This window comes from Mustelus asterias, chromosome 2 (assembly GCF_964213995.1).
Source record: "Mustelus asterias chromosome 2, sMusAst1.hap1.1, whole genome shotgun sequence".
Lineage (NCBI taxonomy): Eukaryota > Metazoa > Chordata > Chondrichthyes > Carcharhiniformes > Triakidae > Mustelus > Mustelus asterias.
In genome coordinates, this window is record NC_135802.1 from 25,090,766 (window position 1) to 25,115,582 (window position 24,817).

General features: G+C 44.7%; 1 protein-coding gene across 1 annotated transcript in view; it reads right to left on the reverse strand.

The window, feature by feature from the left end:
• The window catches only part of ptprn2 (protein tyrosine phosphatase receptor type N2), a 947,277-nt gene that overhangs the window by 610,684 nt on the left and 311,776 nt on the right, over positions 1-24,817 (reverse strand). The window contains exons 4-5 of the mRNA XM_078232550.1: positions 10,218-10,326; positions 664-820 (exon numbers count right to left, since the gene is read on the reverse strand). Coding sequence (XP_078088676.1) covers positions 664-820; positions 10,218-10,326 — 266 coding nt within the window. The remainder of the gene's footprint in view (positions 1-663; positions 821-10,217; positions 10,327-24,817) is intronic.

A 24,817-nucleotide genomic window follows, 5' to 3' on the forward strand; every position in this document is an offset into this window, starting at 1 on the left:
GCATCCAACTAGTTCAGAGCAGTAATGAAAAAAGCTAAAATAGCAGCCAGAAATAAATACTTTATTAGTTTTACAGGAGGATGCTCTAAGCGGAAAGAAGGAATTCAGTTGGGTAGATCAAAGGTAGAGTAGGGAAGATAGGCTTATGGAAGGCTTTGAAGTCGAGGGCAGAGTTAGTGAGGCACATTAGTTCTGGAAGAGAGCGACATATTTAACGAGATCATGGCAGACCCTGATAGTGGGGAGCTGATGAGGGGGAGGGGTAACCAACAGCAGCAATCCAGTGTCAGAACGAAGGGTGGGGGGCTGGGATGCAATAACTGGAGGAGATTACTGAAATAGGATGAGGGGGAGAGCCACAGTAAATTCAAGGATCTTGAAATCAATTCACCGATGCATAGCGAGGCAGCAGACAAAGGGAGAAGGAACAGAGGTGCGTAGGGCTTGAATATGCAGCATTGGAGTTTAAAAGAGAGACTTGGGCCACAGAAAAACTCACCACCAACCTTTTATGCCTGCTTCACATAAGGATTGTATTCTGGTCATTAATGAAGAACTATCACTGCTATATATTGTTTTATAGTTTAATGTGGCAGTAACTGTCCAAGCCGGTTATGTATTCCTGACCACTTTAGAATGGGAGAAATGAAAATCAATACAAACCTTGTCAGTTCTGGTCTTATGAGATGGCACGGGATTAGCTGGCTGTGATAAAACACTGAGAAGCTGAAGGTACTGATGGAGTGACTCGAATCCTTGCAGGTCACCATCCTCTGCCCCTTTATAATTTTCCTCACTCGCAAACTTTTCTTTTGCAGCCCTAAACAATTTTTTTAAAAGATTGCCAGATGGGTTAAATTGAAGGTGACATTTAAAATGCGAGTCAAAATAGTTCAGCGTTAATTGATTGAGCAAGTCATCACACCCAATAAAACAGGAACAGGCTCTTCATCACTAAACCGACAGAAGTTCAAGGCAGTGATGCCGTTCCACTTCAAGCTGTGTGCCAAAGACATTGACCTTGATCCACAACAACAATGTTCTATTCCTGACCTCATCATTTAGCCGAGTGCTATATGAATCAGAAGAATTCTCTACCTGGTATATGCCTCTTTATTGCTAGTGGGTAATGAACATGTTAAAGGGGTTAGATGAGGAAGGGTACGTTGACAATCTTAGAAGGAGGACAGGGGAAGGCTCATGTCAAGCAAAATCAGAAGAGTATCCAAGAACAGCTTCTTCCCTGTTGCCATAAGACTTTCGAATGGACCTACCTTATATTAAGTTGATCTTTCTCTACACCCTAGCTATGACTGTAACACTACATTCTGCACCCTCTCCTTTCCTCCACCCTATGTACTCTATGAACGGCATGTTTGGTGACAATAATAAATCAAATCAAAAATCCAAAACTGTGATCCCATTATTGTTCATGTGGGTATCCCTGTTCTCTTCCCGAACCCTTCAATGTTGATGTCCACATGCTCTTTGTCGATCTGACTCTTCAACTTCTTGAGGCCACATGCACCCTTACTTTTTGAGACCCTCGCCCGCCTATGAGACCATCCAACATCCTCCCACGACTTTTCGGCTACCAACATTCAGAATACCGATGCCTCTCTTGAATATTATTATGCCCTCAGTCTCCCGATACTATGCCTCCAATTCTCAAGACCAAATGCCTTCGTTGATTGACCAGACCCTACCCACCGTTTGGTACAAAATTCTTACTGCCCTGAGAGGCCTACGCCATCCAAGACTGGGTCAAAGACATGTGTGCCATGCAGATCATTGTAACATGGTCCCTCCAGCCACAGGGGAGTCCACAAAATATGCCCCCGACAGCAAAGCCTCAGCTCACAACAGCCACTGTACCCTCCCCGGGCAGTCTTTAAACTTTTGCCCCCAGACAGTCTTCTACACTTCTTCTCTGTTCCTTGACCACCTCTGATGGAGAAATCCAGCACGAGGGGGCATGGCTTTAAATTGAGGGGGGGTAGTTATAGAACCGATGTCAGGGGTAGGTTCTTTACCCAGAGGGTGGTGAGGGATTGGAATGCCCTGCCAGCATCAGTAGTAAATGCGCCTAGTTTGGGGGCGTTTAAGAGATCCGTAGATAGGTTCATGGACGAAAAGAAATTGGTTTAGGTTGGAGGGTCACAGTTTTTTTTTTTTTAACTGGTCGGTGCAACATCGTGGGCCGAAGGGCCTGTTCTGCGCTGTAATGTTCTATGTTCTATGTTCTATGGTACAGTTGCCATCTCAATCTCTCCTCTCAAAAAATTCACAATGTAAATTCACAACGTACGGTCGTAAAACAGAACACTCTAATATCCTCAAGTGGAGAACTTAATCAAATTCCGGCGAGTTAACATTCATAGGATGCAAAGGAATGCAAATGTGCTTCCTGAGATTGCTCAGCGGCAAACCTAACCCATCTTTTACCCGCCTTGAATTTGATTTGATTTGATTTATTATTGTCACATATACTGGGATACAGTGAAAAGTATTGTTTCTTGCGCGTCATACAGACAAAGCATACCGTTCATAGAGTACATTGCGGAGAAGGAAAGGAGATGGTGCAGAATGTAGTGTTACAGTCATAGCTAGGGGGTAGAGAAAGATCAGCCAGAACTCTACCACCTCGCCCGCCTCAGAAATGGAGCGGGCGAGGATCCGAAAACAGAAATCTCCATTGACCTTGGGCAGAAATTTCCAGTCTTGCCCGGGCGAGGCTGGAAATTCCTGCCTGTCAACTTAATGTAGGAGAGTTAGAGCAGGTTTTTAAAAGCATAGAATGAGAGTAAAAGATAGAATTAATGAGTATGCTGGGCACAGCTTGCAAGAAGTCGCCAAGCTCCGGCGCCATCTTGGAAAAAAAAGGTTTATGGAAGTCGGGAGAATAAAATTCCAAACCTTTTTCAGCTGGCGGGAAACTGATTTTTTTCATTCATGCCCAATTTATCATCCCTATCCCAGCCAAGCTGAAAATTTCTATGACTTTTTGTCATTGATTTTTGTTTTTGGAAGGGAACATCTTTTAACAACTCACAACAAACAGTGTAAATATATTCTTGCATACAATTATCAGCATAAATTAAATTTGATCTATAATTTACACCAATGAATGAAGTTGGTGAAAGGTGAAGAAACAGACTTATCAGAATCATAGGATTTGATGAACATTCTCTTTTCCTCGTGGCAAAATGTTTAGCTGACATTTATCCTGGTTCACCTGTACCCTCCCCCCATTTTGCATTTATTAAGCTACTTAACTTTGCAATCTTGTTTGCTTGCTTATTTATTAGTGTCACAAGTAGGCTTACATTAACACTGCAATGAAGTTCTGTGAAAATCCCCTCATCGCCATACTCTGGCGCCTGTTCAGGTACACTGAGGGAGAATTTAGCATGGTCAATGCACCTAACCAGCACATCTTTCAGACTGTGGGAGGAATCCAGAGCACCCGGAGGAAACCCACGCCGACACGGGGAGAACCTGCAGACTCCACACAGACAGTGACCCAAGCCGGGAATCGAACCCAGGTCCCTGGCGCTGTGAGGCAGCAGTGCTAACCACTGTGCCGCCCCTTGTCTTGCAAACATCACTAAACTCAGCATCGTGGAAATGGGGAATTTTGGATGAAGGGAGTGTTGTTCTGGTATTTAAACAATTATTTGTTATGGGATGGGGAGTTTTTTTACACCAAGGTTCCACCTGTTCCATTGGATGGTTTAAGCGAGTAGGCTAAGGGGCAAAAACTGTTGCGAATCTTATGCTGTCATTTAGACAGAAAGTGCAGGAAATTTTACTACATTTATTACCAAAACAGCCAGAATAATTCCTCCCTCTACAATCTATCCAGCTCATGCCACACTTGTGCACAGTTTGCCAGGCGGCGAACATTAATTTCAGCTCTTTAAATACTGATTTACAAACACTGCTCAAAATTCCAAATGTATATTCATGATTTGAGTGCCTTGAATGATGCAAGTGCATTTAATTAGGAATGAGTTATTCAAAAAGCTGGAGTATGACAGATTTGATCTGACCAGAGTTTATTTTTCAATAGAGTTATTTATGCCCCAAGCTACAATAGGTTATTCTTGTTGTTCGGCCCTTGATGCGCCCCTTACTTTTAAAAATTCATTCACGGGATGTGGGTGCTGCTGGCTGGGCCAGCATTTACTGCCCATTCCTACTGCCCTTGATCTGAGTGGCTTGCTGGACCATTTCAGGGCGATTTCAGAGTCAACCACATTGCTGTGGCTCTGATGTCACATGTAGGCTCGACTGGGTAAAGACAGCAGATTTCCTTCCCTAAAGGATGTTAGTAAACCAGATGGGTTTTAACGACAATCAACAATGGTTTTGTGGTCATCGTTAGTTCCAGATTTCTTACTGAATTCAAATTTCACCATCTTCCGTGGTGGGATTCCACCCGAGTTCCCCAGCACATTACTCTGGATCTCCAGATTACTAGTCCAGTGACAATACCACTACGCCATTGTGCCTCTCCCAAAACTCTTCTACTTAATGTACCTGTTTCAATTATGATATGCACCTATCTTAACAACAATCAGAGTCTACCGGCAGATCTACGGTGGCATTCAAGCTAGGTTTGCGAGAGAGGGTGGGTGCAGATGGTGCCAGCATTGGGGTCCAGGAGCTGGGAGGCATGGGCTCAGTGTTGTAAATGGAGTTTCTCATCATCCAGTTTAAACAGCTAAAGCTGCAGACCTTAAAGATTGGCTTAAAAATCAGAACCATCAGCCTTCCAACTGGCTGACTTTCAGCATTCTTTTAAAGCTGGTCTGTCGCATCAGTTTCACTGAGTTGCTACGCTGCTGTTTCCAAACTTCAGACACCTTTGGTTCTGACTTTTCTTTCGGAAAACCTGCTAGTAAAACCACAAGGATGCCTGAAAGTCAACAGCAGCGGTTCCTATTTGCAGCTTCCGTCAGGAGAGTACTCGCAATTGAATCATCTCAGCTGAGTATAAGACCATAAGAAATTGGAGCAGGATTAGGCTACTCGGCCCATCGAGTCTGCTCCGCCATTCAATCATGGCTGATATTTTTCTCATCCCCATTCATAAGAACATAAGAACATAAGAAATAGGAGCAGGAGTAGGCCAGCTAGCCCCTCGAGCCTGCCCCGCCATTCAATAAGATCATGGCTGATCTGACGTGGATCAGTACCACTTACCCGCCTGATCCCCATAACCCTTAATTCCCTTACCGATCAGGAATCCATCCATTCGCCCGCCTTTTCCCCATAACCCCTGATCCCCTCATTAATCAAGAACCTATCTATCTCTGGCCTCCACAGCTTTCTGCGGCAAAGAGTTCCACAGATTCACCACTCTCTGGCTGAAGAAATTCCTCCTCATCTCTGTTCCAAAGGACTGTCCCTTTCGCCTGAGGTTGTGCCCTCTGGTTCCAGTTTTTCCTACTATTGGAAACATCCTCTCCACGTCCACTCTATCCAGGCCTCGCAGTATCCTGTAAGTTTCAATGAGATCTCCCTTCATCCTTCTAAACTCCAACGAGTACAGACCAAGTGTCCTCATTCTAAGTCCTTACCATGAGCTCTGAACTTATATAACAGTCTCCTCTGCGGCACCTTGATAAAGGCCTTCTGGAAATCTAAATAAATCACGTCCACTGGATCTCCTTTTTTTAACTTCCCTGTTACTTCCTCAAAGAACTCGAACAGATTTGTCAGACATGACCTCCCCTTGACAAAGCCGTGCTGACTCAGTCCTATTTTATCAAGTATCTATTTGAAAAATGGGAAGTGAAGTCTCTAATCATTTTAGTATGTATTAGTGCGGGACGGGGTTGAACAGACGAGTGGGGTGATAAAGTGAGAGGGGTGGGGTTTGGGGACGTGAGGGGAGCATTGGGGTTGTGGGTGTTGGTGCTCCTAATATTATTGATCCATGCTGCATATATATCAGACAATATTTGGAAGCAGATGCCAACAATGGGTGTTATCATTTTACCAGGGTCTTTCTGTGATTGTTTGGTGAAATAATTTGGGGCGGCACAGTGGCACAGTGGTTAGCACTGCTGCCTCACAGCACCAGGGACCTGGGTTCAATTCCCAGCTTGGGTCACTGTCTGTGTGGAGTCTGCACGTTCTCCCCATGTCTGTGTGGGTTTCCTCCGGGTGCTCCGGTTTCCTCCCACAGTCCAAAGATGTGCAGATTAGTTGAATTGGCCATGCTAAAATTCACCTTCAGTGTACCCAAACAGGCGCCGGAGTGTGGAGACTAGGGGATTTTCACAGTAAATTCATTGCAGTGTTAATGTAAGCCTACTTGTGACTAATAAATAAACGGCTGGCAGCAGTGCACAAAGGACTCGGAAACAGATGAAGTACCAGAACCCATGATTCCTCTCTTCAACCCTGCACTCAAGATGGACATATCTTCATTCCCCTCAGCCTGGGGATTCTTCCCCAGCAACCCACAATGGATGTTCACCACTCATTTCCCCACTTTGTCCAGGCTGGACATTCTTGGGGAAAAAAAAGACGGTAATTTGTCATGTATATTTGAGGATTCCTGAGGGAATCACCATTCCGCAACATAAATATATTTTTTCTTCCTAACAGAGGATGGCATGTTGACATTGTCATGAGCAATTCAAGGATAAGACAGAAACCTGAATTGGGAGAGGCATCCTGAACATCTGAGAATGAATCATCCAACGTCCAGTTCAATTAAACATATTGTGGAACATGTCTTATTTTGCACCCATGGTAATTGCAGTCCACATTGTGGGATTCTCTGTTGGCAGGTGTAGTTGGCACACAGAGATACATGAGAGGCAATTTCTTGATCCCCACTACCCCATCAGTTCCTAATCCTAATAGCTCCAAGTGGAGGGTGTGGTATCTCCCTGTAAGGAACCTGCACTCGGGTTGGCTCGTGTATCCCCTTGTATCTCCAGCCGTCTATTGTCTTGAGAGCTAACTCTTAAGGTCAGATGAACTGAAGATATACCAAAAGGAAAAGAAGCACAGGCCAGTGTCAGCATGAAGTATGATCGTAACATCTGGAAGAAGTGGCACAGTGTGTGGTCTGCCCGTTAACAGAGAGGATTAGATTTTTTCTCCAGGATTCGTCATGGAGAACCATCAGACAACCATCATGATTAGTCTTTATTTTGGATCTGTTCATGATGAGCCTAATGGATTGATATTTCATTACGCATTTCTCAGGTTATGGACAAAAGTTGCACCATGACTGTTTGAAATATATTTTCATTGTTTTCAGTTAAGAATGTATTTTATTTTATTAAATCTTTGTCCTGTGAACGTATTTCTAATTTTGCAATAATGCACACCGATGCTCCAACCGACACTTGTTCCTTAACGCAAAGATGAATGTGGGGCAGGTGCATTCAATTTCACAACAATCTTTTCTGGATGGAATTGTTTCTTTTTCCAAAGTTGTAAATCCGAGAACTATTAGGGCGGCATGGTGGCACAGTGGTTAGCACTGCCGCTTCACAGCACCAGGGACACATTAGCTTCACAGCACCTGGGACCTGTGCTCAGGTCACAATCTGTGCAGTGTGTGCACATTCTCCCCATGTCTGCATGGGTGACGGGGATAGGGCCTGGGTAGGATTGTTGCAGGTGCAGGCTCAATGGGCTAAATGGACTCCTTCTGCACTGTAGGAATTCTATGATTACTCAGACCAGAGACAATTGTGGAGATTTTTTTGCTTCTCAGTCACAGGAGTGTGAGGAAAGAGAAGAAAGCTGGCAGTGATCAGTATGGGGTCACTATGTAGAGAAGTCACAAATAGAATGACACAACTGAATCCAAAAGGGAATATCGTCCAAAGATTTAACCTGTGGGATTAACTGGCTTCTGCCACGTGGAAAAGAAGATGAATTAAGTGATGCTGGAACATTTTTATAGTCCTATCTTGTTTCCAAAGAAACTCAACATCAAAATTGACCAATTCCCCCATTGGAGACTTAATTTTCTTCTTAAATGATTAATGCCATCATTCCTTTCATGTTTATACCAAACTGCTCTCTGTTCACAAATCAGGTTTTCTTAGATGTTTTATCTGGGATTTTGAGGACCTGCTGATGTGTAGACTGGGATTGCTGCAGTTGCGTCTCTTCTATCTATCTGAAATATTCTATTCTCAAAGTTTTCGAATCAAGGTTGTATTTTATTGGCAAATCTTTATCCTGTAAATATATTTCTAACTTTCTACTGATTCACACAAATGTCCCAACCAACACCCTTTCTTTAATGCCAGACATTAAGACACGACAGTCTTTATATTCTAGCTAGGAGAGTGTGAGAATAATTAACAAGTGATACATTTTAACATGCGAGAACAATGGTGGCGGTGGAGGGGTCGGGGGGGGGGGGGGTGCGGTGGGTTCAAATATATCTCCAGTCACTTAACTTAAAATAGAATCATAAGGGGTAACCAGTAAATTGAAAACATTTAGTTTGCCTCCAGAAAGTGAGCACCGAGGGACTAAAGTTGTGTCATGATCTCACATGTCCCTTCCATGCATAGAATTTGTCCATCACCATTTCGAATCAGGTAGACAACAGCACTACCTTTCGAAAATGACCCAAAAGCCTGCTTATAGCAGCTTCTGTCTCTTTTTTCCAATTCTACATCAGTCGCATCCTCCCAAAAAACTCATACTTTATCCACAATAAATTGGATTTTCTACCTGACTGCCCATTTATTAACAACAATTCGTATTGATATATCACATTTAGTGTAATAAAACATCCCACTCGCCTGTTTACATATTCCTTAACTTATTTTTAAAAATTCATCCTTGCTGGTTGCTGAACCTCCTGCTTTGTGCCATCAGCAAATGTCAACTGCAAACTATGTTCAAGAGCAAACAATCTATAGACACCTAAAGCTAAAATTGTAATGAGCGCTGCTCCTATAATACACAACATCCAACTTTTGCCCAGTCTGATCAGACCCAAACCACTCGCTGTGTGAAAAAGTCTTTTCTCACATCACATTTGCTGTTTTTGTAAATCATTTTAAATCTATGCCCTCTCGTTCTTGATCCTTTTAAGACTGGGAACAGTTTCTCACCATCTATTCTGCTCAACCCCCTCATGATTTTGAACATCTCTATCAAATCTCCTCTGAGCCTTCTTCTCTCCAAGGAGAACAGTCCCAACCTCTCCAAGCTATCCTCATAACTAAAGTTTCTCAGCCCTGGCACCATTTTTGTAAACCTCTCCTGCACTCTCTCCAATGTGTTCACATCCTTCCTATGGTGTGGCACTCAGATCTGTACACAACACTCCAGCTGAGGTCTAAATAGTGTCTTGTATAAATTCAGCATAACCCCTTTGCTCTTGTACTCTATGCCCCTATTAATAAAGCCCAGAATTTTAAATGCTTTATTAACTGCTCTCTCCACCTGTCCTGCCACCTTCAATGATCTATGCACATATACATCCAGGTCCCTCTGCTCCTGCACCCCTTTAAGAATTGCACCCCTTATTTTATATTGTCTTTCCATGTTCTTCCTACCAGAACACATCAAGTCACTCTTCTCCGCATTGAACTTCACCTGCCACCTATCTGCCCACTCCACCAACTTGTCTATGTCCTTTTGAAATTCTACACTGTCCTCCTCACAGTTTACAATGCTGCCAAGTTTCACATCATCTGCAAACTTTGAAACTATCCCCTGCACACCAAGATCGAGATCATTAATATATATCAGGAAAAGCATGCCCAATACCGACGCCATGGGAACTCCACTGCCTGAAATATACCCATTGACCATTACTCTTGGCTTCCTATTATCAAGTATATTCAGGAACAGTGTGTGTGAAATTAGGTTAAATAGGAATATGGAGGCATGGAAAAGACCACTGTGGTGTCTCTGGTCAGTTGTAAAGTTAAAAAAAACTTTCATTTTCAATACTCTATCAAATATCTATCTAGTTCCCTCTTGCACTTGCTAGCATTGTTCATCTCTATTGCTTCCCGGGAAAAAGTATCCCACATATTCACCACCCCCTGTGTAAAGTAGTTTAAGTTAAACTTGCTATTCAGTTTCCTCAATTGTAGCCTTTATGACTATTTATTTCATCATGGTTACCCAATGGAGTGGTCTTCACAGGAAACCCCACTAAGGACATACTAGCAGCAGGCGTACAGTAATTCAGTGCTTCCAATTCTCACCTTAAGCTGTCTGAAGGAGCAGCTTCAGGATGCAGGTGATGGGTCTGGCGGAGATTGGATAGTTCTTTAGCAATTACCTGCTGCGTAGTGTCATCATGCCACATTAAACCTGTCGGGAATAAAAAGTAGAAATGAACTGAAAATATAATTATCATCCTTTTTCTCTACTGGTGTTGGAATATGACTTTACTAAATTTAGATTTGCTGCTCAATACTACTGTGCTGTTTTTGAGTTAATAGATGTGAGCTCAGGCGACTGTGCATTATAGGCCACTGCCAAACCAGCCTAAAGGCAGGCTGTGTTAAACACTTTCATTGAGTTATTTAATAGAATTAACGATCAGATGATTATCAACATTGCTTTATCTCTCCACTCGTCTGAAAACATTGACAACAAATGGCAGCAGAGTATCGAATACAACTGACTCCAATCGTGTCCTAACCAATTATCGCCACACAACTGACATTTATATAGCGCCTTTGGTACTTGGTAAAGTTTCCCTCAATGGTCTTCCACCAGGGAATTCTTACAGGAGGTTTACAATGAGTGCACTCAATCACTGAATCATACAGTGCAGAAGAGTCCCTTTTGTCCATCGAGTCTGCACCGACACGTGAGAAACACCTGACTTTTGAATGGACTTACCTCGCATTAAGTTGATCTTTCTCTACACATTAGCTATGACTGTAACACTACATTCTACACTCTCTCGTTTCCTTCTCTATGAACGGTATGTTTTGTCTGTATAGCATGCAAGAAACAATATTTTTCACTGTATGTTAATACATGTGACAATAATAAATCAAATCAAATCACTAGGCCATTGCCTGGTTGCTTTTCAGCTGGCTATGACTGTCTCAAGGATCAGTAGTGGGATAGAGCTTGGACTGAGCTGGAGGGTATATTGAGGAGTAGCGTCGAGGATGTAGTTTATATGATCCATGGATATCGTATGTTGATGCTAACGAAGAAAGCAAAGCTTCGAGTAATCTGACACAATTTGCCCACTGATGAAGCAAAATGCAGCAATAAATACGTGAAAAGAGGCTGCAACCACACTTTCTCCCTGTCGTACTAACTCTGTGGGCCATCCAGATTAAGTCCATCAATTGGGCATATCATTAAAGTGTTTTTGTTGACTGCCTGGGTTTTGACAGCACTTGCTTGTGTAATTTGATATTTGTTTTTGTCTCTCTCCCACGCGCCCGTGTGGCCAATAAATCAGGAGGGAAGGAATTATAAAATGACAACCTCAAACGAGATTAGATTTGAGAAGTAATATACAGCAATTTTCCACTTTCACTGTCCCATCCGCCATTTTTAATGGTTAACTCCGCTGCACAATCCAATTATCTCAATATTGCCCAATTCACTTGAGTGAATTTCTTGCACATCTGTACTTGCGATTACCCAGCTTATTTCTGACTCAGTGGTAACTAGTTTTCTCTGTGACAAATGCAGAAATTAGTTTTTAATATATCACCACAACTCTAATATCTTTGCACCATCATGATATAAAAGTTTCCAGAGATGATTTCAAAATTTCTTTGTGTCGTTAACTAAAACTCAATAAGATCTGCTGCCACCTTTCACAATAGATATTAGCTTGACCGTGTGTTTTGCTTGTTTTACAATGAAGCAAAGGTAAAACCACAAGAAGCCACAGTGGGGGATTCTATCTCCTGCAAGGATGGGGTGGGTTAGGAGCGGGTAGGAAGGTTTCCAAATTCTCAAATCTCATCATACAAATCTCCACCGAGCAGAAGAGGCCACTTGGTCCATTGAGTCTGCGCCGACTCTCTGACAGAGTAACTTACCCAGGCCCTCTCCCCCACCATATTCCCGTAATGCCACGCATTTACCATGGTTAATCCATCTAGTCTACATATCTTGTGACACTAAGTGGCAATTTAGCATGGCCAATCCACCTAACCTGCACACCTTTGGACAATGGGAGGAAAGAGGAGCACCCGGACATGGGGAGAACATGCAAACTCCACACAGTCAAGGCCAGGATCGAACCTGGGTCCCTGAGGCAGCAGTGCTAACCACTTTTACCCCATTTTCAATATCTTTATAAAATAAAAGCAAAATATTGCAGATGCTGGAAATCTGAAACAAAAACAGAAAATGCTGGGTAAACTCAGCAGATCTGGCAACATCTGTGGAGAGAAACAGAGTTAACATTTCGAGTCCAAATGATTATCCAGCATTTTCTGTTTTTATTTCAATATTTTTATATCTGGCAAAGAGAAACGTCAAAGAAAATGATAGAACGAAACATTTTTTGAATATCCCAGTGATTTTTCTCCAGAGTTCCACACATCAGTGTACAGGAGATTGATATTCAGTTCCTGGAGACACCTCGCCAATCCTGGAGTGTTGGCAGCCCTACCCCACACAACTGTGTTAAGCTTTACTCAGTCAGTAACATACCTGAGATACAAAATGGGGCAGCCTGTAAAATAAGATCAAAATTCCATCTAGTTTTCACGTTTCTAGTTCTCAAAGATCACACTGTGATGCTGGTGTCTACAGACAAGAAGAGTCTAAAATAAAATGCCAACAAACTCCGCAAGCTGGGCTTTAGAGTCATACAGTGCAGAAAAGGTCCTTCGGCCCATCGAGTCTGCACCAATAACATCTACCACTGAAGGCATGCTAGTCCCATTTTCCTGCACTTATCCTATACCCTTGAATGTTATGATATTTAGAATCATAGAATTTCTACAGTGCAGAAGGAGGCCATTTGGCCCATCGGGTTTGCACCGACCACAATCCCACCCAGGCCCTATCCTCGTAACCCCACATATTTGCCCTTGCTAATCCCCCTGACACTAAGGGGCAATTTAACACCTAACCTGCACATCTCTGGACTGTGGGAGGAAACCCACGCAGACACGGGGAGTACGTGCAAACTCCACACAGACAGTGACCCAAGGCCGGAATTGAACCCGGGGTCCCTGGTGCTGTGAGGCAGCAGTGCTAACTACTTTGCCACTGTAACACCCCGTATAAACTGGCGCACCCGGAGGAATCCCACGCAGTCACGGGGAGAACGTGCAGACTCCACACAGACAGTCACCCAAGGCCAGAATTGAACTCGGGTTCCTGACTCTGTGAGGCAGCAGCTCTAACCCCTGTGCCCTTTGGCCTTTGGATAAGTGCTCATCCAAATATTTTTTTAAGGTTGTAAAATTTCTGGCCTCGACTACCTTCCCAGGCAGTGCATGCCAATTCCCATCGCCCTCTGAATGAAAAAGTATTTTTCGCAAATCCCCTTTGAATCTACTGCCCTTACATTAAAACTATGCCTCCTCACGATTGATTCCTTCAACCAAGTGGAACAGCTGCTTCCTACTCACCCCGTCCATACCCCTGATAATCCTATATACCTTAATCATGTCCCCCCTCAGCCTTCTCTGTTCTAAAGAAAACAATCCAAGCCTATCTAGTCTCTCCTTGTAGCTCAAATGCTCCATCCCAGGCAACATCCTGGTGAACCTCCTTTGTAGCCTCTCGAGCACAATCACATTCTTCCTATAGGAAGCTTCATTTATCAGGTAGAACATTCTTAACCGCGAGCACAAGATTTGGATCTTTGCTTCCCTCGCTGCTGGTGAAGTGATCATTTCAGGTATGAGAACAGACCGAATTCTTCAGCAGTATCCACACTTGAAACATTCAACCAGACTGAGTCAATAGGTGGGGCAGGATGTCATCCTGCATTCTGCCGTAACAGCCGTACTCACCAAACATCAATAAATCCAAAAGAAAATGACTTGCGGTTATACAATTGGTTCGTGATGCTGCTCAAAAACTTATTGAAATGCATCACAGACATTGAATTCCTTTGCAACGCAGTGGCTTGCAATGTGCAATGTGGAAACTTTACTGCAAATGTTCATCATCGTAACCCGAGAGACCATGTGGGAAAGGTCTGCATCTAAATAAAATTGGAGGATCTCCCAAAGTTGCACTAACACTGCCTTTAAGAACACACTCATATTTATAAAATGTTTCAAAGCTAGGTACACTCTTCTTAAAATTCCAGTTGATCTCCTGTATCGTCGCCCGAGGAGTGAAGATTAGATGAAGTCTTCAAACGATGGATTAGAGGTTGAGGTATAGCTGAGGTTGGGACTTGTGAACATAGCCCAGTCCATCATGTAAACCAGCCTCCCATCCATTGACTCCGTCTACACTTCCCACTGCCTTGGAAAAGCAGTCAGCATAACCAAGGATCCCATGCACCCAGGGCACTCTTCTTCCGTCGGGAAAAAGATACAAGAGTCTGAAAACATGTACCAACTGGCTCAAGAACAGCTTCTTCCCTACTGCCTTTTGAATGGACCTATCATATATTAAGCTGATACTTCTCTACACCCTATCTATGACTGTAACATTACATTCTGCACCCTCTCCTTTACTTCTCCCCTATGTATTCTATAGATGGTATGCTTTGTCTGTATAACGTGCCAAGAAACAATATTTTTCATTGCATCACAATACCTGTGACAATAATAAATCAAATAAAACCATAAAGAAAATGATGAGAGTACAGAGGGGAGGGTGAGAGGGGAAATAGAGCGAAGTTGTGGAAAGTATAGGCTGACAGGATGGAGAAAGGGGAAGATAGATGAGGGTTGTGGTGGGAAGGGAAATAAGTATAGAGAGCACAAGGAGAGAAAGTTAGATGTCTTCTAAAAGGATAGGCGAAGAGAAAGGGGGGAATGAGAATCAATGTCGTCAGAAGATGGCAGAGCTGTGGTGAAGGCAGAACTATTGGTGACACCACCATTATATTAAGGAGAGGGGTGATTTTAGAAATGAGATAGGAGGAGAGAGGAGGAGTTGAGGGAACAGCAAGGTGCGAGTGCCAAGCACATTTTGATGACAGTGCCGGAAATGTTATCAATAAAGTGGGGGAAATTTGACAGAAATCATAGAAATCATAGAAACCCTACAGTACAGAAAGAGGCCATTTGGCCCATCGAGTCTGCACCAACCACAATCCCACCCAGGCCCTACCCCCATATCCCTACATATTTTACCCACTAATCCCTCTAACCTACGCATCTCAGAACTCTAAGGGGCAATTTTAGCATGGCCAATCAACCTAACCTGCACATCTTTGGACTGATCAGCTGAATAGATGTACATAACTCACTCAAAGAGCTCTTACATATTAGCTCTTACGCATCTCACCATGACAGATGGTGAAATTTGATTTAAATAAAAATCTAATGATGACCATGAAACCATTGTCAATTGTCATAAAAACCCATCTGCTTCACTCATGTTCTTTAGGAAAGGAAATCTGCCGTCCTTACATAATCTGACCTACATGTGACCCCTGACCCACAGCAGATGTGGTTGACTCTCAACTGCCCTCAGGGATGGGCAACAAATGCTGACCCCCGCCAGCATCGCCCACATCCCATGAACAAATAAAAAAATAGATCAGTCAGGTAACAGGTCAAACAGGATGCCTAGTTGTAAACACACAATGGGCAGAGAGCGATGGAACCTATAAATTAATACTTAGAAATGCTTAGAATACTTAGGGGTGACACGGTGGCACAGTGGTTAGCACTGCTGTCACACAGCTCCAGGGACCCAGGTTCAGTTCCAGCCCCGGTCACTGTCGGTGTGGAGTTTGCACATTCTCCCCGTGTCTGCGTGGGTTTCCTGCAGGTGCTCCAGTTTCCTCCCACACTCCAAAGATGTGAGGGTTAGGTGAATTGGCCATGCTAAATTGCCCCTCAGTGTCAGGGGGATTAGCAGGGGTTACGAGGATAGGGCCTGGGTGGGATTGTTGTCAGTGCAAGCTTGATGTTTTGAATGGCCTCCTTCTGCACTGTCGGGATTCCCTGAAATATATAGACACAAACCAACCTCAAAGAGTTGGCATTCACCTCCCACGTGTGAGAAAACCGCTCGAATCACAGTTACCTTTGCACACTTTCCACTATCTTATCAGCCCTTTATCTGCATCTTCCTATCTGGATTAATCATGAACGTTGACATATTTTCTGCTTCAACCACTAACCTCAGAAGTGAATCCCAAAGCCTCACTATCTTTGTGTAGAGTTGTTTCACCTGCTTACTGGAAGGAAAGGCAAAAAGGGAGGCCATGCCCTGGCCAGTAGCCAAAGAGATTAGCACAAACAGCTTGTGCTATTACTTTCAGTGGTGATGGGCTTTAGGAGGGTGAGCATGTTACCATACAATGTGTTCCCAGCAGCAGATCATTAAACAGCTCTGAGGAATCCTTTGTACTTCCCATGTTGCACGGTGGCACAATGGTTAGCATTGTTGCCTCACAGCGCCAGGGACCCGGGTTCAATTCCGGCCTCGGGTCACTGTCTGTGTGGAGTTTGCACATTCTCCCCATGTCTGCGTGGGTTTCCTCCAGGTGCTCCGGTTTCCTCCCACACTCCAAAGATGTGCCGGTTAGGTTGATCAACCTAACCGGCACATCTTTGGAGTGTGGGAGGGTGCGACTGGTGTGTGTGTGTCAGGGGGACTAGCAGGGTATATATGTGGGGTTACAGGAATAGGGCCTGGGTGGGTTTGTGGTCGATGCAGACTCGCTGGGCTGAATGGCCTCCTTCTGCACTGTAGGGATTCTATGGATTCTATGAAATCAAAGATGCGACTTTGCTCCCACGGTGGTTTTTAAAAGTAGGGTGGGGGTAGAGGGAGGAGGGGGTGTCAGCTAACTCAACTATGCTCATCTCACTGCATGGACTAGAACAATTCAAGAAGGGGGCTTGAAACCATCTTCTCAAGGGTCACTAACATGGGAATAAATTAATGCTGGCCTTGCAAGCAACAATCACATCTCATGAATGAATAAGATTGACTTAAAGGTCTCCCCTGTTCTTCTTCAAAATAATGCTATAGGATCATTTACATCCATGTGATCCACGTCAGATCAGCCATGATCTTATTGAATGGCGGGGCAGGCTCGAGGGGCTAGATGGCCTACTCCTGCTCCTATTTCTTATGTTCTTATGTTCTAAGACAGAGTTTCTGTTTCGCATTTCATTTGAAAGAGAGAATCTCTGACACTCCCTGACAGCATGTATCTTGACCTTTATGCCCAAGCTGTTGCAGTGGGTAGGTCAGGCCTGTCCAATCCATGGCATTCAACTCAGTCAATTGATGTACATTTGAAACATGCTACAAAACTGCTGTTCCAATCAGAGGCTGGTTTCTCCTTGCATTGGCTCACTCTTGATCCTATCAGCAGCCAATGCAGTGAGAAACCAGTGTGTGATTGGAGGTGCTGGAAACAGCGGGAATGTAAGTTTTTGTAGTAAGTTCCAGGGCAAGAGAGAGGGGTGAGTGTGAGTGTTTATGTGTGAGAGAAACAGAGAGGTGAGTGTGTGTGCGTGTGTGTGCGAGCGTGTGCATGTGTGTGGGTGTCTGCTCGAAAGAGAGGAGAGTGTGTGCGTGAAAGTGAGGGGAGAATGTATGTACGAGAGAGGGGAGAGTGTGAGGGTTTAGTGTGAGAGAGATAGAGAGGTGAGATTGCATATGTGTGCGCGTGTGTGTGTGCGTGCGACTGGTGTGTGTGTGTGTATGCTCAAGAGAGAGGAGAGTGTGTGCGTGAAAGTGAGGGGCGAATGTGTGTACGAGAGAGGGAAGAATGTAAGTGTGTGTGTATGAGAGAGAGGTGAGAGTGTGTGTGTGTGTGTTCGAGAGAGGGGAGAATGTGTGTTCAAACGTGAGGGGGGAATCTGTGTACGAGAGAGGGGAGAATGTATATATGTCTGATATAAGAATCCAGCTCTCTAGTGTCACTCGTAATAATAAATGACTGAGCAAAAAAGCACTCCTGCCATTATCACTGGCAAAAAGGTAAGACTTAAGTACTCTGCTCAAGAAGAGAGCTTTTTAATGGTAATAACTGCCTACATATAAGAAATAGGAGATACTGCTACAAATTTGTTTGTGTCTTGGCACTTCTGAGAAAATGAGAAATCATAGCATTCTTTCAGTGATTCCACTAACTGCATTTGTATATGTTTCTGTTCAATTAAATCCAGCCTGGGAGGAGGCATGTGTTTCTTTGTAAATTTCCATGATCTCTGTGTCCCCTGAGTAAATCTATTGCACTGCCTGTAGCTATTACATAAAAGTAATCAATGTTTTGTGGTTTAAATCTTCAACGTAATAAGAATATTTTTTAAAGCTTCCACCAATACTCTTGGGAGGTCAAAACACTGCTCTAAAGAATGCGAGAGGACTTTCAGGTCTATTCAAGTGATGGAGAACACATTGCCAAATTTATTTCACCCTTTGAGCTGATCTTCACTGGGCAGAATTAGAAATTTAGCCGTGGAATCGAGGTCAACACGAGGCTGTGTGACACACATGGTGTGACACATTTGACATGGAAGACTACCCCGCAGTGTCATCTACAGGTGTATTACAGACAGTGCAATAGATTTACAGACCATGGAAGTTTACAGAGAGGCACATGTCCCCTCCCCAAGCTGAACTGAATTGAACAGAAACATGTACAAATGCAGTTAGTGGAATCACTGAAAAAATGCTCTAATTTCTCATTTTCTCGGAAGAAATGTCAAGACACAAAGTCTAATGTCGCGTCCGGCTGAACTTCATGTGAAACGTGGGAAGTGATGAGGTGACAGCTAAATGCATGTTGCCCCCTTGTGGTCTAATTAATCCCCTGTGCATCAGACCGATGGCCCAGACCACACTCAACACTCTAGTTCTTGATTAATACATCTTTTTTAAGAACATAAGAACTAGGAGCAGGAATAGGCCATCTGGCCCCTCGAGCCTGCTCTGCCATTCAATAAGATCATGGCTGATCTTTTTGTGGACTCAGCTCCACTTACCCGCCCACTCACCATAACCCTTAATTCCTTTACTGTTTAAAAATGTATTTATCCTCGCCTTAAAAACATTCAATGAGGTAGCCTCAACTGCTTCACTGGGCAGGGAATTCCACAGATTCACAGATTTGTGTGAAGAAGTTCCTCCTCAATTCAGTCCTAAATCAGCTTCCCCTTATTTTGAGGCTATGCCCCCTAGTTCTAGTTTCACCCGCCAGTTGAAACAACTTCCCTGCTTCTATCTTATCTATTCCCTTCATAATCTTATATGTTTCTATAAGATCTCCCCTCATTCTTCTGAATTCCAATGAGTATAGCCCCAGTCTACTCAGTCTCTCCTCATAAGCTCACCCTCTCAACTCCGGAATCAACCTAGTGAATCTCCTCTGCACTCCCTCCAGTGCCAGTATATCCTTTCTCAAGTAAGGAGACCAAAGCTGTATACAGTACTCCAGGTGTGGCCTCACCAGCACCTTATACAGCTGCAACATAATCTCGCTGTTTTTAAACTCCATCCCTCTCGCAATAAAGGACAAAATTCCATTTGCCTTCTTAATTACCTGCTGCACCTGCAAACCAACTCCTTGAGATTCCTGCACAAGGACACCCAGGTCCCTCTGCACAGCAGCATGCTGCAATTTTTTACCATTTAAATAATAGTCCATTTTGCTGTTATTCTGACCAAAATGGATGACCTCACATTTACCAACATTGTACTCCATCTGCCAGACCCTCGCCCACTCACTTAGATTATCTATATCCCTTTGCAGACTTTGTGTCCTCTGCACACTTTGCTCTTCCACCCATCTTTGTGTCATCTGTGAATTTTGACACACTACACTTGGTTCCCAACTCCAACTGGGATGCATTCCATCAGGACCAGGAGACTTGTCTACCCTTAGCCCCATTAACTTGCCCAACACTGCCTCTTGTGGTTGAGAGACTGAAAATACACTCTCCGAAAACACATGACACGATCCAGGTCAAAGCAGCCCGCTTGATTGGCACTGGAAGCAGATACGATAGTGAGTTTTGAGGGGTATCTGGACAAATAGACAAATAGGATGGGAATAGAGGGATACCGGAAGGGTGGGGGGTTTTAGTTCAGTCGGACAGCATGGTTGATGCAGGCTTGGGGGGGGGGCCAAAGGGCCTGTTCCTGTGCTGTAATTTTCTTTGTTCTTTGTTCAAATCCACAAACATCCATTCCCTCCACCGCCGATGCTCAGTAGCAGCAGTGTGTACTATCTACAAGATGCACTACAGCAATTCACCAAAGATCCTTAGACAGCAACTTCCAAACCCACAACCGCTTCCATCTAGAAGGACAAGGGCAACAGATACATGGGAACACCACCACTTGCAGGTTCCCCTCCAAGCCACTCACCATCCTGACTTGGACATATATTGCCATTCCTTCGCTGTCGCTGGGTCAAAATCCTGGAATTCCCTCCCTAACGGCATTGTGGGTCAACCCACAGCACATTGACTGCAGCGATTCAAGAAGGCAGCTCACCATCCCCTTCTCAACTAGGGATGGGCAATAAATGCTGGCCAGCCAGCGACGCCCATGTCCCACGAATGCATAAAACAAAACGAAATGGGCAGAAATTCTCAGCACATTCCTGGGAGACACCTCCAAGCATGAACATGCTTCCCAGTGGGCAAATGTCAACTCACCCTTTCTCCGAGAACGATTGTAAATACTTACACGCGGGAACTTCCCTCCTGTCTCTGTAATTATTCACACATTCCTGAGGGAAACCATCACATAGCAACATTTTCCCAGGGACTGCCTGAAAATAATCACAGACCCACTCCTGGGGCCCCGGAACAAATATTGCCTCCTTGGCAGAAGTCCACAATCCCAACCTTCAAAAGATACTATCAGCTACCCAGAAGGAACACATCTATCAAATAGAAATCTGCGCTGAGTAAATTAGCTAAATGATGATTTAAATCTCATTAGCGGGCCTGGGACTGGAGTCTCCGGGATTGAAGTCTCCGGGATTGAAGTCTCTGGGCCCACCAGGAGTGGTTCACTCCAATGGGTTTACAACAGCTCCCCACTAATGGGGAGCTGTCAGCCCGATCCCGCTGGAGTGAAGGGAGGCCATGGAGGCCCCGCAGGAGGTCAGGGGTAAGGAGGATGCACCGAGGGCACTTGCCAGCTTGGCAGTGCCAGCCTGGCCCCCTGGCACTACCCAAGGGGCAAAGTGGCAATGCCCAAGGGTGCACCTTGCCACTGCCCACCAGTCATCAGGCAGTGGCTGGGGCCTATAGGGGCAGGGCCTCTGGGAGGGGAGATCGGTGGGGGGAGGGGGGCGGTGTCCTGCTGCCACTCTGCACTCAGCTGTGACAGAGGGAGAGAGGCCAGTGATCGGGGGCCTGAGAGTCAGCCTGCTGGGGGAGGATGGGGTGTGGGGTTGGCCTGCTGGTATGGGGGGGTTAGGGCTGTGGGGGGGAGGGGTAGTATCGGGACTGCGGGGGTGGAGAGGGATTGAGGCATCAAGGCAGGATGGGACGGGGGTGAGGTCGAGGCTGGCCCACACATGTCCAGGGGGCCAGCAATCGAGTGGTGGGATGAGTCACACAGCCAGTAAGAGAAACATGCTTTCCACATCTACCCTGTCAAGTCCCCTCAGGAACGTGTGTGTTGAGAGCACAGGGAAAAAGAAGAAAAATCACTAGTTGAAAAATGGAGATCAGGCCTCAGAGATTGGGAACTACAAACCCCAGAAGGCCTCAGTGGTCTCTGCACATATGCCAGTCCTGAGAAGGTTACACGTGCGCAGTTTGTTCTTTTCTGCTTTTTAAGATTTATTGGTAACTCTGCACCGAGGATGAAATGGAAGGATTCAAAAACAAAAACGCAAAAACTCTGGAGGGTGTGCAGGGAAGGTTGACCAGACTGATTCCTGAGATGGCAGGACTGATCTATGAGGAGATATTGAGTCGATTAGGATTGTATTCGCTGGAGTTCAGAAGAATGTGCCTGTAAAAAAGAAGGATAGGAAGGGTAGGATTCGAGAACCGTGGATAACCAGGGAAATTGAGGGACTGGTCAAAAAGAAAAGAGAGGCGTATGTTAGGTCCAGGCAGCTAAAAACGGAGGGAGCTCTGGAGGAGTACAAAGAAAGTAGGAAAGAACTCAAACGGGGAATTAGAAGAGCAAAAAGGGGTCACGAAATGTTCTTGGCAGACAGGATTAAGGAGAATCCCAAGGCATTTTATTCATACGTTAGGAACAAAAGGGTTGTTAGGGAAAAAATCGGACCTCTCAGGGACAAAAGTGGGGAATTATGCTTGGAGCCCAAAGAAGTAGGGGAGATCCTAAATGAATACTTTGCGTCAGTATTCACAAAGGAGAGGGATGTGTTGACTGGGAGTGTCTCGGAGGGGAGTGTTGAACCGTTGGAGAAACTCTCCATTACAAAGGAGGAAGTGTTAGGTTTGTTAGAGAATATAAAGACTGACAAATCCCCAGGGCCTGATGGAATCTATCCAAGGCTGCTCAGGGAGACGAGAGATGAAATCGCTGGGCCTCTGACGCAAATCTTTGTCTCGTCACTAGATGCAGGTGAGGTCCCAGAGGATTGGAGGATAGCTAATGTGGTCCCGTTATTTAAGAAGGGTAGGAAGGATAACCCGGGTAATTATAGGCCGGTGAGCTTGACGTCCGTGGTGGGGAAGTTGTTGGAGAAGATTCTTAGAGATAGGATGTATGCGCATTTAGAAAGGAATAAACTCATTAATGATAGTCAGCATGGTTTTGTGAGAGGGAGGTCATGCCTCACTAATCTGGTGGAGTTTTTTGAAGAAGTGACCAAAATGGTTGACGAGGGAAGGGCCGTGGATGTCGTCTATATGGACTTTAGTAAAGCGTTTGACAAAGTCCCTCATGGTAGGCTGGTGAAAAAGGTTGGATCTCATGGGATAAAGGGGGAGGTGGCTAGATGGGTGGAGAACTGGCTTGGTCACAGAAGACAGAGGGTGGTAGTGGAAGGGTCTTTTTCCGGCTGGAGGCCTGTGACTAGTGGTGTTCCGCAGGGCTCTGTATTGGGACCTCTGCTGTTTGTGATTTATATAAACGGTCTGGAAGAAGGTGTAACTGGGGTGATCAGTAAGTTTGCGGACGACACAAAATTGGCAGGACTTGCAGATAGTGAGGAGCATTGTCAGAAGCTACAGAAGGATATAGATAGGCTGGAAATTTGGGCAAAGAAATGGCAGATGGAGTTCAATCCTGATAAATGCGAAGTGATGCATTTTGGTAGAAATAATGTAGGGAGGAGCTATATGATAAAAGGCAGAACCATAAAGGGTGTAGATACGCAGAGGGACCTGGGTGTGCAAGTCCACAGATCCTTGAAAGTGACATCACAGGTGGAGAAGGTGGTGAAGAAGGCATATGGCATGCTTGCCTTTATAGGACGGGGCATAGAGTATAAAAGTTGGGGTCTGATGTTGCAGATGTATAGAACGTTGGTTCGGCCGCATTTGGAATACTGCGTCCAGTTCTGGTCGCCACACTACCAGAAGGACGTGGAGGCTTTGGAGAGAGTACAGAGGAGGTTTACCAGGATGTTGCCTGGTATGGAGGGGCTTAGTTATGAGGAGAGATTGGGTAAACTGGGGTTCTTCTCCCTGGAAAGACGGAGGATGAGGGGAGACTTGATAGAGGTGTATAAAATTATGAAAGGCATAGATAGGGTGAACGGTGGGAAGCTTTTCCCCAGGTCGGTGGTGACGTTCACGAGGGGTCATAGGTTCAAGGTGAAGGGGGGGAGGTTTAACACAGATATCAGAAGGACATATTTTACACAGAGGGTAGTGGGGGCCTGGAATGCGCTGCCAGGCAAGGTGGTGGAGGCGGACACACTGGGAACATTTAAGACTTATCTAGACAGCCATATGAACGGAGTGGGAATGGAGGGATACAAAAGAATGGTCTAGTTTGGACCAGGGAGCGGCGCGGGCTTGGAGGGCCGAAGGGCCTGTTCCTGTGCTGTATTGTTCTTTGTTCTTTGTAATGAGGGGATATCTCATGGAAACATATAAAATCCTAACAGGACTAGACAGGGTAGATGCAAGAAGGATGTCCCTGATGGTGGGGGTGTCCAGAACCAGTCTGAGGATACAGGGTAGACCATTTAGGACTGAGATGAGGAGACATTTCTTCATCCATAGAGTGTGGAATTCGCTACCACACAAAGTAGTTGAGGCCTAAACATTATATGTTTTCAAAAGGCAGTTAGATATAGATATAGATATAGTGAAGGGGGTCAAAGGATTCGGGGGAGATGCAGAAAGGTGACTGGCTGGTCAGAGGACTGGACAGGATATAAAGAACAGCAAAGAAGAACAAAAAGGGAAAAATTAGGATACGAGATAAAGCTAACTAATAATACAAAGACATATAATAAGAATTTCTATAGATATTTAAATCAGAACAGAGTTAGCGGGCAGGATTTTCCATATTCGTCCACTCGGGGACCGGAAATTCCCGTCCGATGTCAACAGACTTTTTGCTGGTTCGTTGAATTCTCCAACCTGCCTGTGACGATTCCTGCAAGGAGCAGAACTGGAAGATTTAGGCCACAAATATGAGTGTTGGTCCTATAGGAAGTGCATCTGGGGAATTGATAATGGAAAGAGGCAGCATGGGGGCACAGTGCTTAGCATTGCTGCCTCACAGCACTAAGGACCAGGAATCAATTCTGGCC